The sequence below is a fragment of the Mus musculus genome, chromosome 6 (assembly GCF_000001635.26).
Source record: "Mus musculus strain C57BL/6J chromosome 6, GRCm38.p6 C57BL/6J".
NCBI classification, from domain to species: Eukaryota; Metazoa; Chordata; class Mammalia; order Rodentia; family Muridae; genus Mus; species Mus musculus.
In genome coordinates this window covers 115,003,886-115,022,338 of record NC_000072.6, presented here as the reverse complement: position 1 = coordinate 115,022,338, position 18,453 = coordinate 115,003,886, and the positions used below count along the sequence as shown (strand labels likewise).

The following is an 18,453-nucleotide window of genomic DNA, read 5'->3' as shown; positions in this document are numbered from 1 at the left end:
TTCATTGGTGCATTGCATTGTTGCCCCATTCTACAGATTGGAGAACTGAGGCTCACAGAGGTTACCAATCCAACATACCTCATCTAGAAGCTGGTAACCTTTCTGTGAGTGCCTAACCTTTTCCAAGTCCCCCCTCAACTTTATTTGTAAAACAGAAATATGTTTATTGTAAAGACAGTTTCAATGAGATGACACAGAGCTACACTGTCTATCTCATCAATGGCTGCTACTCAGAAACCGACTGCTATTATTTTTATGGACAATATAGACTTCCTCAGGCTGAGGCACTGTAAATCAGTGGCCAACACTCTCTTTATCATTTATATTGATAATCCCTACAAGTCCATTTGTATAAAGTATTATGTAGGAAAGGGCAGAGGGACCACTGATTACCTTGTGTATGTCTCCAGGCTGGAGTTGAGCTGTCAGTCATAAGTCTACACACATGCTGACAGAAAGCATTGGGCAAAACTAGTCGAGCACGTAGATCATGGGGTTGATGGGCCCCGTATTCGTAGCTCTTTAGGTCTAAAGGATGACAAGTCTGTCTGGTGCTTGTGAAAGAGAATGGGCTGCCTTTGATACCAGTGCTCAGGGGAGACCCACAAGTGATGGGCTCTGCTGAGAGTCGCTTTGTGTGGTCCTCACCTCCAGGGCCTGGGCGAGGTCATGGGTGCTGTGGACTAGGTCACAGGATCTGGCCTGCGCTGCAGGTCTGCACACAGCAGCTGTGGGCCCCTGGAAAGTCCCCCTCCCACCATCACTGTGTCCTGGTCTTGTAGCCCTGAGACTACAAACTGTGGGTCCCAGCTACATTTCTGTTCTCAGGTCCACAGATGCTGAGTGCTGAGTTCTGATCCTTCAGAGAAGGTGTGGCCATGTGTGCCCTGGGGTACAGCCTCTGACCTGTGCCAGCCCCGCCCCACCACCACCACCACCACCACCAACTTCCACACCTTCCCCAGCTTTTGTTCAATTTCACTTTCTTTTCTGGTCAGACAAGGGCATGCATCTTAATTTTTTGGTTTATCTATAGGTAAAGCCTTTGTTCCAGCCACTAGTAGGAGAAAAGAAAAAGTCTTTTTGTCACACGTGTGTGTCCAGCACACTCTGCGGTGTTTGTTTTGTTGTTTGTTTGTTTGTTTGTTTGTTTGTTTTGGTCCTGGCCTGAACCGTGTGGTGAGCCTAGTTGGTTCTTTATTCTTCCCATGTGAGCTGCATTGCATTTGCCTCACACGTGAAGGGGAGGGAAGCAGCCCCTTGGTGCTCTCCACGCTCGTTCGCTCATGTCTGTTAGCACAGAATAGAATCTCTTCTGTAGCTTGAGGAAGAGCCTCCCAGAGTAGCATTTGGACCACCTCCTGAAAACACTGCCTTAGGTATTTCTATTAAAATAAACCTGTGTGCACTTGTCATACCGTATACAAAATGAATTCAAACAGGGTCCTGGATGTAAGAGTTAATGTACAAGGCCAGCCTGGTCTACAGAGCTAGTTCCAGGACAGAGAAACCCTGTCTCCAAAAACAGCACAAAGGGGTGAAAGGTCAAGTGAGATGGGCCATGTCCGAGGACGGAGTGGTGCCCTTAGCATCCAGCGGAAATCGCCCTCCTGAAAGGCTGACAAAGCTGCCGAATGGGGAGAAGTGTGAGAGTCCAGCAGGCAGGCAGGGCTTAGCCATCAGCATGAGGGAAGGCGCTGCTGTCAATCTGCAGACAATGTAATCGAAAGGAGGCAAGAGTGAGTGCTAATGAGTGGAGAAACTGAGCCCTCCTGGTTGCTGGTAGGAATGTTAAAATGGCACAGAATGCACCTCCTCCAAATACTAAACATGTTAGCAACCCTGTGAGCCTGCTCTCAGGTGTGTACTCAAGATAGACGAAACACATCTAACTGGTACTTCTCCAAGAATGTCACAGTGATCATTCGCTGATCATGACTAGCTTAAGAGTTGAGACAACCCAATATCCGTCAACTGAAATGAGTAGATGAAATCCTCTCAGTAGACCTGAGTCCATAAGCACCACGCATCTCATAAGGACCGATCCAGACTACAAACAGCAAATGATGGAACACCACAGGCGGTGGCTGCGCGAGAGCCAGAGCTGCGGGGAGTGCACTTCAGCGGGTAGCATGTGCCTGGTATGCTAAACTCCTGGGTTTGGTCCTGAAAGATAGTGAAGAGCTGGGGATGATGCACAAATGTGACCCCAGGAGTCGACGGGCCTGCCTGAGCTGGGTAACCAGTTAGGTAACTGTAGAGACAGCCTGTCAGCCTCCTCCTGAGGCAGGGATGTGGGGTGACAGGAGATGGGGGGCGGTGTTAATGGCACAGGGTAGAAGAGGATGCTCTTAGGTTGATGGGATGGTTTTATTACTCTTAGACATACTAAAACATTGAGTCTCACCTTAAGTGAGTGAGTTGTCTGGCATGTGAGCTCAGACTTCTTGGAAAAGTAGATATGTTTCTGTCATAGCACATCCATTTTGAGCTACATACCAACCTGCACTGAAACCTTCGCATTTTGCTGCACAGAATAGGGTCTGTGTCTCCGGGGTCGTGAGGCTTCTAGTACTTAGTAGCCACCCAGATACTCATTGTACTGAAATGACATTGGTACTGTGGTTAGGTTAAAACGGCAAAGGTAACCAGCAGTTACACACACTGTCCCTTACTACCAATAGTTTCTGCTCTCATCTGTTCACCACTGAAAGCAGCTGAGGCTGGTGTGATTAAAGCATTTGACAGAAAAGGAAACTGGTATAGGTGTAGCTTAGAGTTGCCGTTGCTGGGATGAAACACCATGACCAGAAGCAAAGTTGGGGAGGAGAGGGTTTACTCGGCTTACACATCCACATCATGGCTCATCATCAAAGGACGACGGGACAAGAACTCAGACTGGGCAGGAGCTGATGCCAAGGCCATGGAGGGGTGCTGCTTATTGGCTTGCTCCTCATGGCTCATTCAGCTTGCTTGCTTGCTTTTTTTTTTTTTTCTCTCTCTTTTTTTTTTTTAAGTATATATTCTCTGTGGAGTTGTAGACTATCTTTTCTTTCTTTCTTTTTTTTTCTCTTTCTTTTTTTTTTTTAAGTATATATTCTCTGTGGAGTTGTAGACTATCTTTTTTTTTTTAAGATTTATTTATTTATTTATTATATGTAAGTACACTGTAGCTGTCTTCAGACACTCCAGAAGAGGGCATCAGATTTCATTACGGATGGTTGTGAGCCACCATGTGGTTGCTGGGATTTGAACTCAGGACCTTCGGAAGAGCAGTCGGTGCTCTTAACCACTGAGCCATCTCACCAGCTCCCTCAGCTTGTTTTCTTATAGCACGCAGGATGACCAGCCCAGGAGTGGCACTGCCCACAGTGGGCTGGGTCCTCCCCTATCTCATGTATGAAGAAGAAATGTCCTACAGTTGGGCCTTATGAAGGCATTTTCTCAACTGAGATTCTCTCCTTTCAGATAATTTTAACTGTGTCAGATTGACATAAATTATAGCCAATACATAAGAAGATTGCATGTTTGTTTGTTTGTTTGTTTGCTTGTTTTGAGGTAGTTTAGCCTCATACTAAAGTGTAGCCCAGGCTAGCCTAGAACTTGAGATCTTTCTACCTCAGGAAGATTAAATCTTGACTCAAATCATCATGAGGCATTTCCTCTCCCGAAAGCCAGAGTCTGTACCGTGCAGCGTGCCTGTCCCTCACTGCTCAATACGTCTGACTCACAGAGCTAGCCCGCTACATAGGGTTCCCAAGACAAATTTTCCCTCTGTGGCTTATCCTGGTGGCTCTCTCCATAGAACATCTGAGAGTTAAAACCACCAGCAGAGATATAACATAGAAAGCAGTAGTCAGTTCTCTCGGTGCCTGTGTTGGGTTGCAGCGGGATTTCTGAAGGTAGGAAAACTTCTTAACCTTCAGCCGTGACAGGCTGCACCCGTTTGACTCATTCTGTTCTGAAGAGACGGTAACCCGGGCGAATGAGCGGCTCTTGCTGCACACCGTGGGAGAATTCAGCTCGGCAGGTGGCTGTCAGTGTACCCTGCCTGCCCCTGACAGCCCACGAGTTGCCAAGGGTCCAGAGCCAACAAGCCCAGTCCTTGTTCTCAGAAACCAGAGTGTTTTCTCAGGTCTTTAATCTCAACCATCACTGTGTGGGAGGGTTTGGGTTAGCTTGCTTCTACAGTTTGGCCAAGTACAGCCCTTCTGTTAAAAGGTTACTGCCAGCCGGGCGTGGTGGCGCACGCCTTTAATCCCAGCACTCAGGAGGCAGAGGCAGGCAGATTTCTGAGTTCGAGGCCAGACTGGTCTACAGAGTGAGTTCCAGGACAGCCAGGGCTATACAGAGAAACCCTGTCTCGAAAACAAAAAAAGTTACTGCCTCTGCAGGGGGTTAAAAAACAGTTACTACCTCAGACATCAGAGCTTGAGTATACAGGACCTACCGAGAGGGAGGATGCGAGCTGGCCTTACACTTCAGTGCTGAGCTGCTCCCTCAGTCTAATGAGCAGATTTTCTTTCCTCCTTTCTTTTTTCTTCTTTTCTTTTTTAATGTTACATGTGGCATGCTAACTTGCACCCTAGGAAATCCCAGGCACGTGGCCTGGTCTTTGTGTCTTTTGTTGTTGTGCGCACTCCATGGGGATTGACGACTCTTCCTGAGCCGATGCACTACAGATGAGTTAGTTTTCACCCTCTCTCCTCACGTTAGAGCCTACACCCCAGTACGAGCCTGGGAGGCGTCACAACACACTCATTCTATTGCAGGCAACTTTGTAATGTTACTCTTCCCCGAGCAAGCCTCCAGTTTGCTTGAGGAAAGTCCACACATAGCTTCTTAGGATCCTTCTTCCCCCAGAGAAAAGAATTGGCAAAGATAACATAGCTTCTGGTATAGTTACCCATAGTACTCTCCTTACCCACAAAAGTGGCCTCTATTGAGTGGCAGGTTCTCTCACCTACTCCCAGGGGTCTCCTCGGCAGCTGGTGAGATGAGCTGCACCCATCTGTGCCCTGCGAGGGCTTCAGCACATCACTCTCGTGGCACCTCACTGGGACATCTACCTGTTCTTTCTGGGCAGCACCAGGATGTAACCCCAGGGCCTGTGCCAGCAGGAAAGTGCTTCACCCCTGCGGCACATACCCTCCCCACCCCACCAGCCTCCTGCAGCACTCCAGCCTTCCCTCTAGGATTGGGTCATCATCCTCAGGGGCAGAGGAGTCACCTGTCATCTGCAGCAGTTGCTGCAGTGGGTTTGGTGGTATGTGCTTAGAACCCAGCAGAGCAGGAAGACCAGGAGTTGAAAGACAGCTTGGACTACACAGCAAGTTCTAGTCCAATCTAGGCCTATATGAGGCCCTTGATCAAAAAGCCAAAGGTGCACAAAATAGAAGTTGCGCTGAAAAGAAATTATTTTTATTCAGTTCATCCTGTAGCAAGAGTTACATCCTTCATTTCTCTCCACTTGAACTTTTAAAGATATATTTTATGAGAATAAGTGTTTTGCCTGTATATGTGTCTTCACATCATGTGCATGTGATGCCTCAGAAGCCAGAAGGTGGCGTCAGAGGAGTTACACATGTTTGGTTGTGAACTGCCACAGAGTGCTGGGAACCTAAAGTGGCAGTCAACAACTGGCCACAGGCAGGGTATTCATAATGTTTGTTGGTGTAGAGGTTTCCATACTGGAAAAACAAAAAAACCTCTCATGGCCAGACCAGTGACCTTATGTGAGAGATCACTGGTCTACAGCTAACATGCAGGGCTTTGTAACTTCAAAGGCTCTTTTCCCCCAAGTCCTCCTCCAAGTCTTGAATTCATTCCTCTTATACCACAAAGGCCTTTTTTTTGTTTTTTCGAGATAGGGTTTATCTGTATAGCCCTGGCTATCCTGGAACTCACTTTGTAGACCAGGCTGGCATCGAACTCAGAAATCCGCCTGCCTCTGCCTCCAGAGTGCTGGGATTAAAAGCGTGCACCACCATGCCCAGCTCACAATGGCCATTTTAAAGCAGAAAAGAGGTGTTGTGCCGAGCCACCACTGTTCACGGGCCAGGGTGGGAATTGTTCGAGGAAGACTGACTTCTCTGGTTGTATTAACTTAGGTGACTTCCGCATGGTGATTGGCGAGGAAAAATCAAAAGTGTTGAACATCGTGAAGCCCAACGTAGGCCATTTCCGAGAGCTCTATGAGAGTATATTACAGAAGGACCCCCAGGTGGTGTATAAGATGCATCAAGGCCAACTGGAGGTGAGCTGTGTGTTCCTACTACCAAAGGAAGAGCCGGTATTTATTTGTTTATGTTTTCTGAAGTAGGAGTAATTAAACCCGTTCCTCACACATACTAGATCCCTGAGCTACGTCTAGCCCTCTCGGTACTATTTCTTTTGAGACAGTCTTTTTTAAGTTGCCCAGGATGGTTTTGAACTCACTCCAATACCTTGGAAGCCTTGAACCTGGCAGTCTTCTGCCTCCGTGCTCCAGGAAGCTGGAATTACAGGCCAGCTCCAGAGGCCAGCGGCGAGAACTGTGTCTTTGTTGACTGTACTGATGTTTATGCTAAGAGTAACGAGCTTCACTGGCATTTTCATACACGTGGGTCCTTATACTTCGTTCCCTTTCACGCCCCACCCTGAGTGCCCTGCCCCGCTCTGACCACTTCCCTTTTGTCCACTAGTCACTCAGTCACCGCTTGCTTCTTATCACGTGTGTTCCATCGCCCAGCCCTGTCCACTTCCCTCACAGCCTCTCATTACAGTAAGGTTGCCTCGCGGCCACTTTCCTGCAGTCACCATGGGTTCATTTTTCTATAAGATTCTGTTGAATATCTGTGCCACATTTTCTTCTTGCTTTTATTGTTTTAGACAGTCAGTGGCAGCCCAGGCTGTTCTTCGGGTCCCTATGTAGCCAAGGGTGACCCTGAATTCTCTGGAGCTCCAGAACTGGGGCTTGAGCCACCATTCCCTGTTTAAATAGGGCTGCATTTTAAACCCAGGGCTTTTGCAAGCTGGGCCTACATTACAACCCTGCAGGACACTTTTCTTATGCACTCATCTGTCTGTGAGCAAAGCCAGTTGTTTCCCAGCTGTTGTGAATAGCGCAGCAGTAAGATAGCTATGCCAAAGAACCTGGTGGCCATTAGCTTAGACTCCTTCCGGTAGCACCCAGGAGTTAGGGTAGAGCCGGGTCTTTTGAGAACTTCCATTCAGTTCATTAGACCCCCATATTGCTCAACAGGCGCCATTAAAGCTATTTAATTTATTGGGCTGGCGTGATGGCTCAGTGTGTAAAGACATCTCCACCAAGCCTGACGACCAGAGTTTAAGCCCCAGGATCCCATGTGGTGGGAAGAGAGAACTGACTCCACAAGTTGTCTCTGACCTGGGAATGCCCATGGTCATATGTGCACACATACCCATAAATAACTAAATGTGATTTAAAAATAAATAAAATGTTCTGTGTTTGATCTCATAGACAAATGTGCACATGGAATACCCAGTTTCCTTCCAGTGTCTAATGAACCCATCCCTGAGGCAAGCCCCAAGGTTTAACTGTTGTTTCTTTTGTTTGTTCATTTGGGGGTTTTTTTTGTTTTTGTTTTTTTGTTTTTGTTTTGTTTTTGTATTCAAGATAGGGTTGCTCTGTGTAGCCCTGGTTGTCCAGGAAACTGCTCTGTAGACCAGGCTGGTCTCATACTCTGAGATCTGCCTGCCTCTGCTTCCCGAATGCTGGGATTTAAGGCATTGGCCAGCATGCCTGGCTGACTGTTGTTGATGCCGAGCTGATTCTGACCCTCCTTCCCAGCAGGAGTGAGGAAGAGTCCATTGCTCCCCAGGTCCATGGCCCCAGACACAGCCATGGCTCCACTGAGTTGCTCTCGGATGATCGGCTGTAGCTAGTGCTGCGGATGCCTCGGCATCTTCAGCTTGCTAGGGTTTGCAGACCTGTGCTGTAACCCACTAGGATTCATTTAGCTCTTGGCCAGACTTCCTGGGGACATGACTAGGGCCATCAGTGCTTTTCCTTGCTGGGGCTCTCCTGAGAGTTGGCATGATTAGCGTGATGGAGGTGGGTAGGAGAGAGAGCAGCTTATTATAGTGTTCATGGATCTGTGGAGTGGTTTCCAGGATGTGCGGCAGGCTAAAGACTGGAGACCCAGGAAAGAGGTGGTGCCGCAGCCTTGAGCCAAGAGCAGATTACCTTCCTCAAGGGACCTTGTGCCTTTCTCTTGTATTTCAGCTGGTACAGGAGCCTTCCTTGCTATGATGAGGGTAATCAGCTCTGTTTATATTCACCTGATCAAAATGTTAATCACACCTTTAAAGTGACCGAGTGTCTGAGCACTGCAGTTTAATCAAAGTACATAGAATGGCCACCACACCCCTGTGTCTTCTCAGTACAGAAAGAGCACTAATTTCTCCCTCCTAGGATGTGGTTTTACTTTTTCCTACTGCTTTGGCCAGTGGGAGGGAGCTCAGAGCCGCTGCTTACCCTTCTATAGTGGCAGCTCTCACGTGCCTCTGGAGTTTGCTCACTGGAACACTCCTAGTGCCAGTCATCAGGTCAGGCATATCTGCCCGGGCCCCACCTGGCTCTGTGAAGCTGCCCTGAAGCTAGAGTTCAGAGTTCTCCCGGCTCAGGGCCAGAGTTGGGCCTGCATCTCCTGATTAGTAGATTCAGGTGGCTAGCTGTCCATGCCTGAGAGCATCTCTCAGAGGGCACTGGACAGCAAGTAAGAGGATATGTAGCCCTGGCTGGCCCGGAACTTACTGTGTAGACCAGGATGGCCCTGAGCTTCGATGACGTGTGTGTGGTCACACGTGACTTTGTGGAGTTTGGTTCTCTCCCACCTGACATGGGTCCTGGGTGCAGAGCTCTGGTGGCCAGGCTGCTGAACCATCTTGCGTGCCCTGAAGCTGTTCTTTGCTATGATGCTAAAACCCAAACTCTGGTGGAAAAATACTGTGAGCAAGCTTCCGAGGGGGCCATTGTTCCAGGCAGCTGCACTCCCACATAGCTTCCATGTTTTTATATTTTTAATTCTATGAAGCAAACTGCACTGCATTGGGGAACTAGTCTGGTCTTGGCAGTAGGGTTAACTTTTGAATGAGTGGTCTCTAGGCAATACATAGTTTTATTTATGTCTTTGTCCTTGAGCAGCTTAAGAAATGGAACTTTCTGAGCAGCTCAGTCATATGTAACAACTAATGACAACTAAGTTATGTCGATAACTAATTACTAATTCAGTTACTAATTCACTCACCTTCTGTGTAAGACTGGCCTTTGTCATCGGTGGGTCCCTAGAGCCATTTGTGAAGCGCAGCATTGCATAGAAGAGGCCCCCAGAGCGGGGGACAAATTCAGATCGAGTTGTCTCGTGCACCATCACACAGCATTCAGAGTGGGTGGGAGCCTGAGTTTTGGGTTGGATCTGGGCACGTTGGCTGCAGGCTTATGACAAGTAGGACACTGCAAACGTTGCAAGTCAGAAACTGACCCACCAAAGAGGTGCTGGAGAGGTGGCCCACTGGTTAAGAGCTGCTCTTGCAGAAGCCCTGGATCCCTTTCCCAGCACCCACATGGTGGCTCGAAACTGTCTGTAACTAATTCCAGGGGATCTGACACCTAATTCTGGGCTCTAGGCACACACATGGTGCACATACATGCATTCATTCAAAACACCAATGCATAAAATAAAATAACGTTTTAAAAATGTTTTAGAGACTTCTTTTCTCATGTAGAAGTAGAATATTCTAGAATCAGGGCTGTCCTTTTTGAAGGAACGTATAATTCTGACCATGTAAATACTCAGTTTCCCATGCCACCTGGGGCAGGTGTGGTGCTTACATCAGAGGAAGGAAAGCCTTATTTAATTACAAATGTGAGCATAGGAGTCCTGCATGAGACTCTTGTTTGTGTGGTTTCTAAATAGAAGCCATGTGTCCGACTAGCTGTGTCTAGACTTCAGAGCCCTTGCAAAGACGTCATCTCTCTCTCTCTTTTTCCCAGATAGATAAAAGCCCAGAAGGACAGTTCACTCAGCTAATGACACTGCCCAGAACCCTACAGCAGCAAATCAATCACATCATGGACCCTCCTGGGAGAAACAGAGACGTGGAAGAGACTCTGCTGCAGGTGGCTCAGGACCCCGACTGTGGAGATGTGGTGCGACTAGGTGTGTCCACGAGTCTGGGGTTGAGCAAGGGCTGGCTGAGGGTGAAAGCAGCCTTTGTGTCATTCAGACGCATTGTTTCTTCCTTCTTGCCTAATGAGATCAAGAGAGAGATTGCGTCTGCGGAGAAGAAAAGCATGAACAATTCGGGGTTTTCCAAATCTCAGTGTTCACTTGCTTGAAGCAAGCAGTGGGAAAACTACCCACTGGCTGCAGCACAGCTGCCTCTGGTTTCAGGAACACAACTTCTAGATGTTATTTGAAAGATGTGTCTGTCCTTTGTGGAGGTCTGAGAAGGAAAGAGACTGAGAGTACTTTCTTGGCTTCGCTGACATCTTCAGCTTCTCTCTGACTGGTCCCAGGCTGTGCCCAGCCAGCTACCCTCTCTGAGGGCCCTCAGACTGAGTTTCTCTGCACTCACTCCAGGGCCTCCTTAATGTTTATCAAAAGATCCAAACCCAAGTGGAGCTGCAGACTTGTAATCTCAGCACTCAGGAGGCTAGGGCAGAAGGTTCGCCTCAGGTTCAAAACCAGCCTGGGCTACATAGTGAGTTCAGGGCCAACCAAGGTTAATTAGCAAGGCGAGGCTCTGTCTCTAAAAACAACTGAAAGATCACAACCTTAAAACTTGAGAGACCCACTTCTCTCTTAAGTAGCAAAGGACAGTAGGGAAGGCATAATTAGGAAACTGAAATGACCCTGTCTCTCAAACAAATTCATTCTCCCTTTGTCTCTCAGTAAAATATTTGTTGATTAGAAATGCAGTTTGCAGTAAGGAATTTGGCGGTGGCTCCACCCTCCCTCTCCGGAACCTGCACCAAGTTTCTTGAGAATCCCAGGCACCAGCTCCCCTAGGCCAGGCCAGGCCTTTGGCGGGTTGCTGCCACCCTGAGATGATGGGAGACTTGGGCCCTGTATCTTAGAATAAAAATTCTCATTTCCTTTTACTATGGGCACCTCGAGATAAAAAACAAAGATCTCTTCACATTTTCTGCATCTTAGAACTGTGAACTAGAAGGCATGGGCAGCTTTAAATTCCTAAGATGACCTTCGAGGGTCACCTCCCACCCCCCTTGTTTAAAGGTGGCCAAGTTGTACAGCAGCCTCGGCCTCTGCGGGTGCTCACACAGCTGGGCCTGTGCACAGCTGGCCTCCCAACAGGGCCGGCAATCCCCCGCTGGTTCTGGAAATGACTAGCTGGAAATGATATTTAGTATCGGAGTTTTAAGACCTCTAAGATGACCAGCCTGTGTCCAGCTTCTGTTATCCTTTTTGCTTTTGTGTTTTGCAGCGATCTCATCAATCGTCAGACCTTCCAGCATCAGGCAGAGCACTAAAGGCCTTTTTACTGCTGGTAAGACCTTTGGGAACAGGCACCTGGGGTAGCAAAGGACAGTAGGGAAGACATAATGCTGGACAGAATGGCCTCAGTGCTGCCGGTTGAAATACAGAGCTTTGCATTTGCATCTCCCTTGTACTGGTGCAGTTCTAACCCATACACCCCGTCATTGTAGTTCTCTTAGATAGTCATGACTGCAGTGTGACCTGAACTCCTGGGTCACCACCCGAGGTGCTGGCAGGAGGCTTGGGCTCTCCTCTCAGTTCCTAAATAACTCCTTCCTGTGTGGGGTTTTGCTCTCATGTTTCTGTATTGAAGTCACCCCTCGCAAAGCACTGCAAAAACAGGGGAGTGCCCTGCTCCGTTCACGGACACCTGCTGCCTTCTCTTGGTGAGATGTTTCTGTTTCCCCTGCTGTCTCCTGAATCGTGGGGTTAGGTTACCGTTCTTCTGTTCCTCACTTTAGTTGCCAGCTCCCCGTGGGCAATCGAAGGCCATGTTTGAGCCACAGTTATGCTCGCCCCTCGGCCACTGGGTGCCAGGCCCGCCCGCCCATGGCCTCCCTCCTGCCTGAGTTCTCCTTTCCTACGTGCAGCTTGGGCCGAGTCGTTATTGAAAGTTGAACCCTGAGTCGAGGCAGATGATGTGTGTTTCCTCCCCTGCCCTGCGGGTCCGTGGCTATGCCCTGCACTCTCTTGGTGCACAGCTTACAGATTCAAAGTCATCCTTGTCTTCATAGCAGAGCGCTGTCTGAGAGAGGTGGAGGGGAGGGAGGAGAAAGAAGGGGGAGGGGAGAGAAGACAGATTCTTGAAATAATTACTTCAATTATTCTCACTTTCAGGACTACTGTTGAAGTTCAAAGCTATTCTGATCCTTAGTCCATGTGTGTGTTCGGGAGCTCCTTGACTCTTCCTTCTCCCTGGGGCTCTGGAGTCCCATCATTGGCATGCTGTGCTGGGCCCTTTGATCTCTTTCAGGGGAACTCAGAGTATCCCTTCTTTTCCCACTGTGAAGTCCTTTATCCAGATGTGGGTGCTCCTAGGCCAGGGGTTGCTGTCCTTGTGTCTCCCATGTGACCTCTGCTCTCTGGGAGGTTTGGCAGCCTCTGTGAGTCTGGGGTACTGGGTGTCACACAGGCTATGCAGGCGCTTTCTCACCCTAGTTACTTTCCCAGCCTCCGTTCCTCTGTTCTTTATGTCCAGCAAATTCATCAAGTATAGCCTTAGATATTGCCAGATTACCCACCAAAGTAGCTGTGTTGATGAGTAAGGTGTGGGAAGCCTTCTCTCTCCTCACTCTCTGCAGCTCTTGGTGTCATCACATAAAATGCTTGCTGTAGCTCTTTGCTCCTAGCATTGAGCATCTGGCTGCCCTGTGCTGGTTGCTCAGGCGTTGGCCATCCCGCCGCCTGAGCTGGTAAGGAAGACTGACACGTACATGGTCAGGAGATGGCGCAGGGGTAGCTCCCAAACAGAGTGACTTCTCACCCTACGCCTGTTCCTTGGGTGTGAGACTGCCCTGGAGCTGGTGTGGCCACACTCGAGGCTCACAGCCCAGTGCATGTCCCTCGGAGCATCTGTTCCCTGGATGCAGTGATGCCCCCGAGTCTGGAAGGCTCTGGCCAGGTTTCAGCAGCACTAAACACTTACGTCAGCTGCAGAAAAGGTCTCCCACAACTCTGCACGTAACTTGGTGTCTCTGACTAAGGTAGTCATGTGTTCTGAGCTCCTGCTGGTGGACTCGGGCGAAGCTGACATGGGTGACATGGTTTGCTAGAGCGAATCAGGCTGGTGACTTGTGCTGTGCCTGTGGCTGGTTGAGATGGGTTTCTGGGCTACAAGGGATGTTTGATGCTTTCAGTTGCAATAATGGTGTTGTTTGGCGTTTTTAATCTTGTTCTTTCAGAGGGACATGCTAAAATATTTATGGATGAAATAATATGATCCCTGGGATTTGCTTTACAATAGACAACAGAAGATAGTGGATTCTGGGTGTTTCTGAGCTGACATGGTGAGACTCAGTAAAGTAGGGCTGTATCAGTATGCTGTTGTCCTAACAGCATTTTTATATTTTTATGTAAGTTGGCATCATATATCCCTGGCCCAGCCGCAAACTTGCTACGTAGATAAGAATGGTCTGGAACTCTCAGCCCTCTGGCCCCCACCTTCCATGTGCTGGGATGACAGGCATGGACCACCACACCTGGTTTTAGCACTGATCAGATCCATGGCTCCTCACTTGGAAGGCAAGTGCTCTGACTGAGCCACCACCAGCCCTCATTGGTTGTTTGCGACACTATCCTGCTATGCAGTACAGGGCGGTCCTCCTACCTTAGCCTCTGAGTGCTGGGATCTGTCTGTTAGTACAGTTTGTGCATGAGTATGTTTTAGCATTTTTGTGACTTGGGGTGGGTGGGAGATTTTAGAAAATCCAAACTGTTTTTCTTCATTGGCCCGTTTTGCTCAATGAAAAGCTTTACTGCTCCATACACTGTGGGCTTAACTAAACTGTTTGTCACTTAAAACCTTGGGACCCTTTGGGTCCAAACAACCGAGAAACTGAAGGACTCCATTCCATGATGTGCCTGATTTTAATAAAAGTTATCTTTAGTTATGGTAATGTCTTACCAAAGAAGAACAGCCTCTGTGTGTAAAAAATGAATAACAATACAGTCATGAGCCGCACCAAAGTAGACCTAAAATTGCTTTTCCTATTTGAATAGTGACAATTATTAGCCAGGAGTGAAAACAAACAAACAAAAATCATTGTGAATCCCTGCACCACCTCCTGATAACCTCCACCCTGAGATAGGCCCTGGGCATCTCCCCACTGAGTTCTGCCATTCGCCAGCAGAGGGCAGTGTTAGCAGAACCTGCCACCCAGGTTCCCTCCGGGCCAGGACTGCCCTGCATCCCCTGAGCAGTGACTTGCTTCACTTCTCAGGGCCCCACATTGTACAGGGGGAGAAAGGGCACAGGCAGCGGCAACAGTAGGCAACGATGACCCTGCTGCAGTTCTGTGGGTCTTCTGGCCTTGTGCCTGGCCTCTCTGTGTATGTGGTAGCCTGTGAGATCTGTAACCCGCCCTGCAGATTTTCTTGGGAAACATGTTCGGTGCGCTGTGTTTGTGAGCAGCATGGCCCTCTGTCTTAATAGCTTTCCCTTGCAGTTTGTCAGATACGCTCATGGTCTAGCTTGAAGTCTTAGAAATACTCTGTTCCTTTTCTCTGGAAGTTTCTTCGTTAGGAGCTGGTCTCCATCTCGCATACCCTGTTGCTAGCAGAGCAGCAAGATTCTCCTCAAGTTTCCTAGTTCATCAGGAACTAGCGTCAGCACGGAGCCCCTGAAGAAAGTAGTTTGCCACTGAGGGTAGCCAGTCTCTGCCAACAAAAGACCAGCAGAGCCAACTGTCTTTGTCTAAGCAGCAGCCCTTTACAGAGTCTCTGTGCCTGGCTCGAGCCTGCTGCAGCAGTTTGAGTGAGCGGGTGTGAGGACAGGTAGGTAGGAAATTGGAGTCAGTGATCAGCCTGAGAGATAGGCCAGAGCCGCACAAAGGTCGGCCCCAAAGCTGCATTCAGCATTCAAAGACTGCTGAGCCTCCCTGAGGCCAGAGGGAGGCTACTGAGGATGCAGGAAGAGGGAGGGGACTGTTACCAGAGAGACCAGCAGATAGGGATAGAGCCAGCTAGCCATCTGAAGGAGCCTTGCGCAAGCCCAGGCCAGGGCAGCAAGGGAAGAGAGTGCATGGGGCACAGGAGAAGAAGGAGGCAGGAGGCAGATGCAAACCCCAGAGACTGGGGTGCCACCCTCTGAGGTGCGGGAAGCCGATTAGTCTAATTCTCCCTCCTGTCTTTATGGTCAATCAGAGTTAAATCTCCCAACTTCAAAAGACTCCGCTGAATTAACAGGACACGTTTAGTCTTATCCCTAAGAGATATCCCAGCATGCCTCGCTGCTCCTCATCCCATTCCTGAAACACAGTGGAGCCAATCGTTATTTTCATCTTACATCATCTTTCTGATGATGTGTTTATCACTTAAGGTTGAACACCCTCCCTCCTCCTCCTCCTTCTCTTTCTCTCTCTCTCTCTCTCTCTCTCTCTCTCTCTTTCTCCTTCCCTCCCTCCCTCCCTCCCTCCCTCCCTCCCTCCCTCCCCCCTTTCCTGCTTCCCTCCTCTATTCTGATTGGGTATCTGTAGCTGAGGCTGCTGTGACCTCAGTTGTCTGGCTTTGCTCTCTGGGTTCTAGGGTTGTAGGTGTCCACTGCCACACCCAGCCATGTCTAACCTGTCAAATTAAGCTGTAGCTCTGCCTCGGATGAGCCTTTCCCTGTACACAGGTCAGTTGGAGGCTCACTGCAAGTGTTCAGAGGCTCACTGACTTTGTCTTCATAGGTGTGGATATAGAATTGTGTCAGGCCCCACCTTAGAGTGTGTGCTGGAGAAGTTGGCCCACTGATGGCCCCTTCTTCTTGATGCTTTTTCTTCCTGAATTGCTTTAGACGGTTTCTCTTCCTCCTTTCTCTTGCCTTCCCCCTTCCATCCTCAGAGCTCAGGCTGTTCCTGGACCCCACTCCTGTTTGATGTGGTAATGTGAACAGCTCCTGCCCTGGCGTGCCACTCTGGCTCCTCCACAGAGCCTCCACAGGGGGCTTTCCCACCTGCCCCCGGTGCTTCACAGACTTTGCTGTCCTTTGAAGAACACTGTTTCAATTTTATGAAATTGTTGGCTGAAATATTTTAAGCCTTTGGTGAAATTAATTGTTCTTACCTTGAGCAAACCTCAGCTCTTGAGAAAACCTGGTGGGATCGAGCACGTTCAGAGTGGTGTGGCTATGGACGGAGCCCATGGAAATCTAACCTCAGGGCCCCTCTGCATGGAAGTGCACATAAGCAGTCATTTCCTAGTGTTCTTTGTGGCACAGTCCCCTACTGCAGGCTTTCTGACCGCTGAAGGAGGAATTGTGTTCGGTCAAGGGAGGCATCTAGTGCTCTAAGCAGCTGAAGATGGCACCCAGGGCCACTCAGCCATGGTCAGTATTTACCTGACAATCTCAGAGGAGCTTGTCACTAAGCTATGGCAAGAGGAGTTGGTCGGTCTCCAGCCGTGACTCAGCAGCCTGGGCTTGCTGTGCTGAGTCCTGCATGTGTGACTGCCTGGCTTCTGCTCGGCCTTCTGGTTGGTTCTGCTGAAATTCGAAACAGCACCTTATGTAATGATCTTCCAGCCTTAGTGCTCAGGTGGGTGAGTCTGACCAGAGTCATTGCTTCAGGGAGAAAATTAAGAGGGGTGGAGGCAGTGAAAACTTGGAGTTTCTCAACGAGATCATGTCAAGCTGAGAACACGAATCCAGACACATCTGCTAATGGTTTTGGGAACCCTGCCTTTCTCCCTGTCACTGCCTGCAGTAGCCACAGATTCCAAGCAGGTGAGGCAGCTTCCAGTTAACAGGGCCAGGTAGTTTAAAAGATCACTACCCAGTTAATCCTCCCATCTTGTCAACATGGTCACCAAGCCACAGCCAGGAGCATACACTTCCAACCCAGAGCACAAAGAGAAGAAGGCTTCAGCTCCTCAGGCCACACCCTAAAGCACCAGCTGAGAATACTAGCACCCAGTTTATCCCTTGGTACGCGTTTCCCATAAGCCTCAGAGAGCCTCTTCTCTGGGATTTTGTAGTTGGGATAAAGTCAGAGGCCTATAAGAACCAATCTTCACTCTGCCACTTCAGAAGACTCAGCTAAGCATCTCCTGTGTGCTGCTGGGTACCAGGTACTGCATGAGGTGAAAGGAACGCTGGGTGAATAGAACAAGGGCCCTGTCCTGGGGAGCTGTCAGTCTAGGCAGAGACAGGAGAATCAGCTACAAGTGCAGAACAGAGGGGTAAATGCTATTCAAGAGGCGAGCACCAGGCAAGAGAGCAGCCTGGCATGTGTCGTTGGAACTGCATCTGCTCTAGGCAGACAGGTGGCGTGCGTGGGACACAGAGCAGCAGTGACTGGGATGCTCCTGCTGTCGAGAGGGAGCACCAGAAGGCTCCTCCCTTCTAAAAGACCTGGGAAGCCCAGTGGCTGCCAGAACCCCTTTCAACCCCAGGAATCCTGGTCAGACACAGAATGGTGCTGCACAGCAGGGGCCCAGCTCAGAGTCTCTGCGGCCTCTAATGGCCTTCGGCTCCCAGGTCCTCTCAAAACGCCCCAGTCAGCCCACTGTAGCCCGAACCCAAAGACAAGCCTCTGGGACGGTAGCTGCGTGTCCACCGAACAGGACTCACTCCTCATCCACGCTTCTTTTTTCTTGCAGGTATGAAGAAGTCTGTGATTTATAGTTCACGGAAACTGAACAAAATGTGGAAAGGGTGGATGAGAAAAGCGTCCTGACTTGACTGATGTTGTGTTACGTGTAGATTATGAATAAATGGCTCCATGCTTTTTTAAGAGTTGCTTGTCACTCTGACTGGCTGCTTGAAATCGAGGAGACCAAGGTTTGAGTCATGCTTGGTAAGGTTTGGTTTGTTTCTGGGTCTTTATTAGACAGAGTCTCACTTTACAGCCTGGCTGGCCTCAAATTCACAGAGATCCTCCTGCCTCTGCCTCCTGAATCTGGGATTAAAAGGTGTGTGCCACGATGCTTGGCTATGGTTGATTTTTTTTTTTTTTTAATTCACTGTCAGACACTAACTCAGGTGCTACCCAAGCACATGAGAGGACTTTGGACCCCAAGAAAAGGCTTCTAGGTACAGAGCTGTGAGTGCATTTTGTGATCCATGCTGAACAAAAGGTTCTGACTTTGAGGACACACTGAGTTGGACATGACAGGTGCTGCTACTGTGCGTTTGAACTTGTAGCCTGTAAAGTCTACAGGGTACATAAGCTGGGCTCTCTTCTAGTGCCCCAGTCCCCATTCACTTGGTGGGATTTTGGTTTTGGTTTTTGTC

The 18,453-nt window shown here is 49.1% G+C and overlaps 1 protein-coding gene across 4 annotated transcripts in view; it reads left to right on the top strand.

Annotated features, from left to right (window-relative positions):
• The window catches only part of Tamm41 (TAM41 mitochondrial translocator assembly and maintenance homolog), a 33,549-nt gene extending 15,591 nt beyond the window's left edge, over positions 1-17,958 (top strand). For 2 of the 4 annotated variants that reach the window (XM_006506553.4, NM_026894.1), the window contains 4 exons: positions 6,111-6,256; positions 10,016-10,181; positions 11,470-11,532; positions 17,820-17,958. In XM_006506553.4, the coding sequence (XP_006506616.1) occupies positions 6,111-6,256; positions 10,016-10,181; positions 11,470-11,532; positions 17,820-17,896 (452 nt within the window). In that variant the 3' untranslated portion in view covers positions 17,897-17,958. The remainder of the gene's footprint in view (positions 1-6,110; positions 6,257-10,015; positions 10,182-11,469; positions 11,533-17,819) is intronic. The other 2 variants (XR_377489.2, XM_006506552.2) reach the window with 2 other exon arrangements.
• The last annotated feature ends 495 nt before the right edge of the window (positions 17,959-18,453 follow it).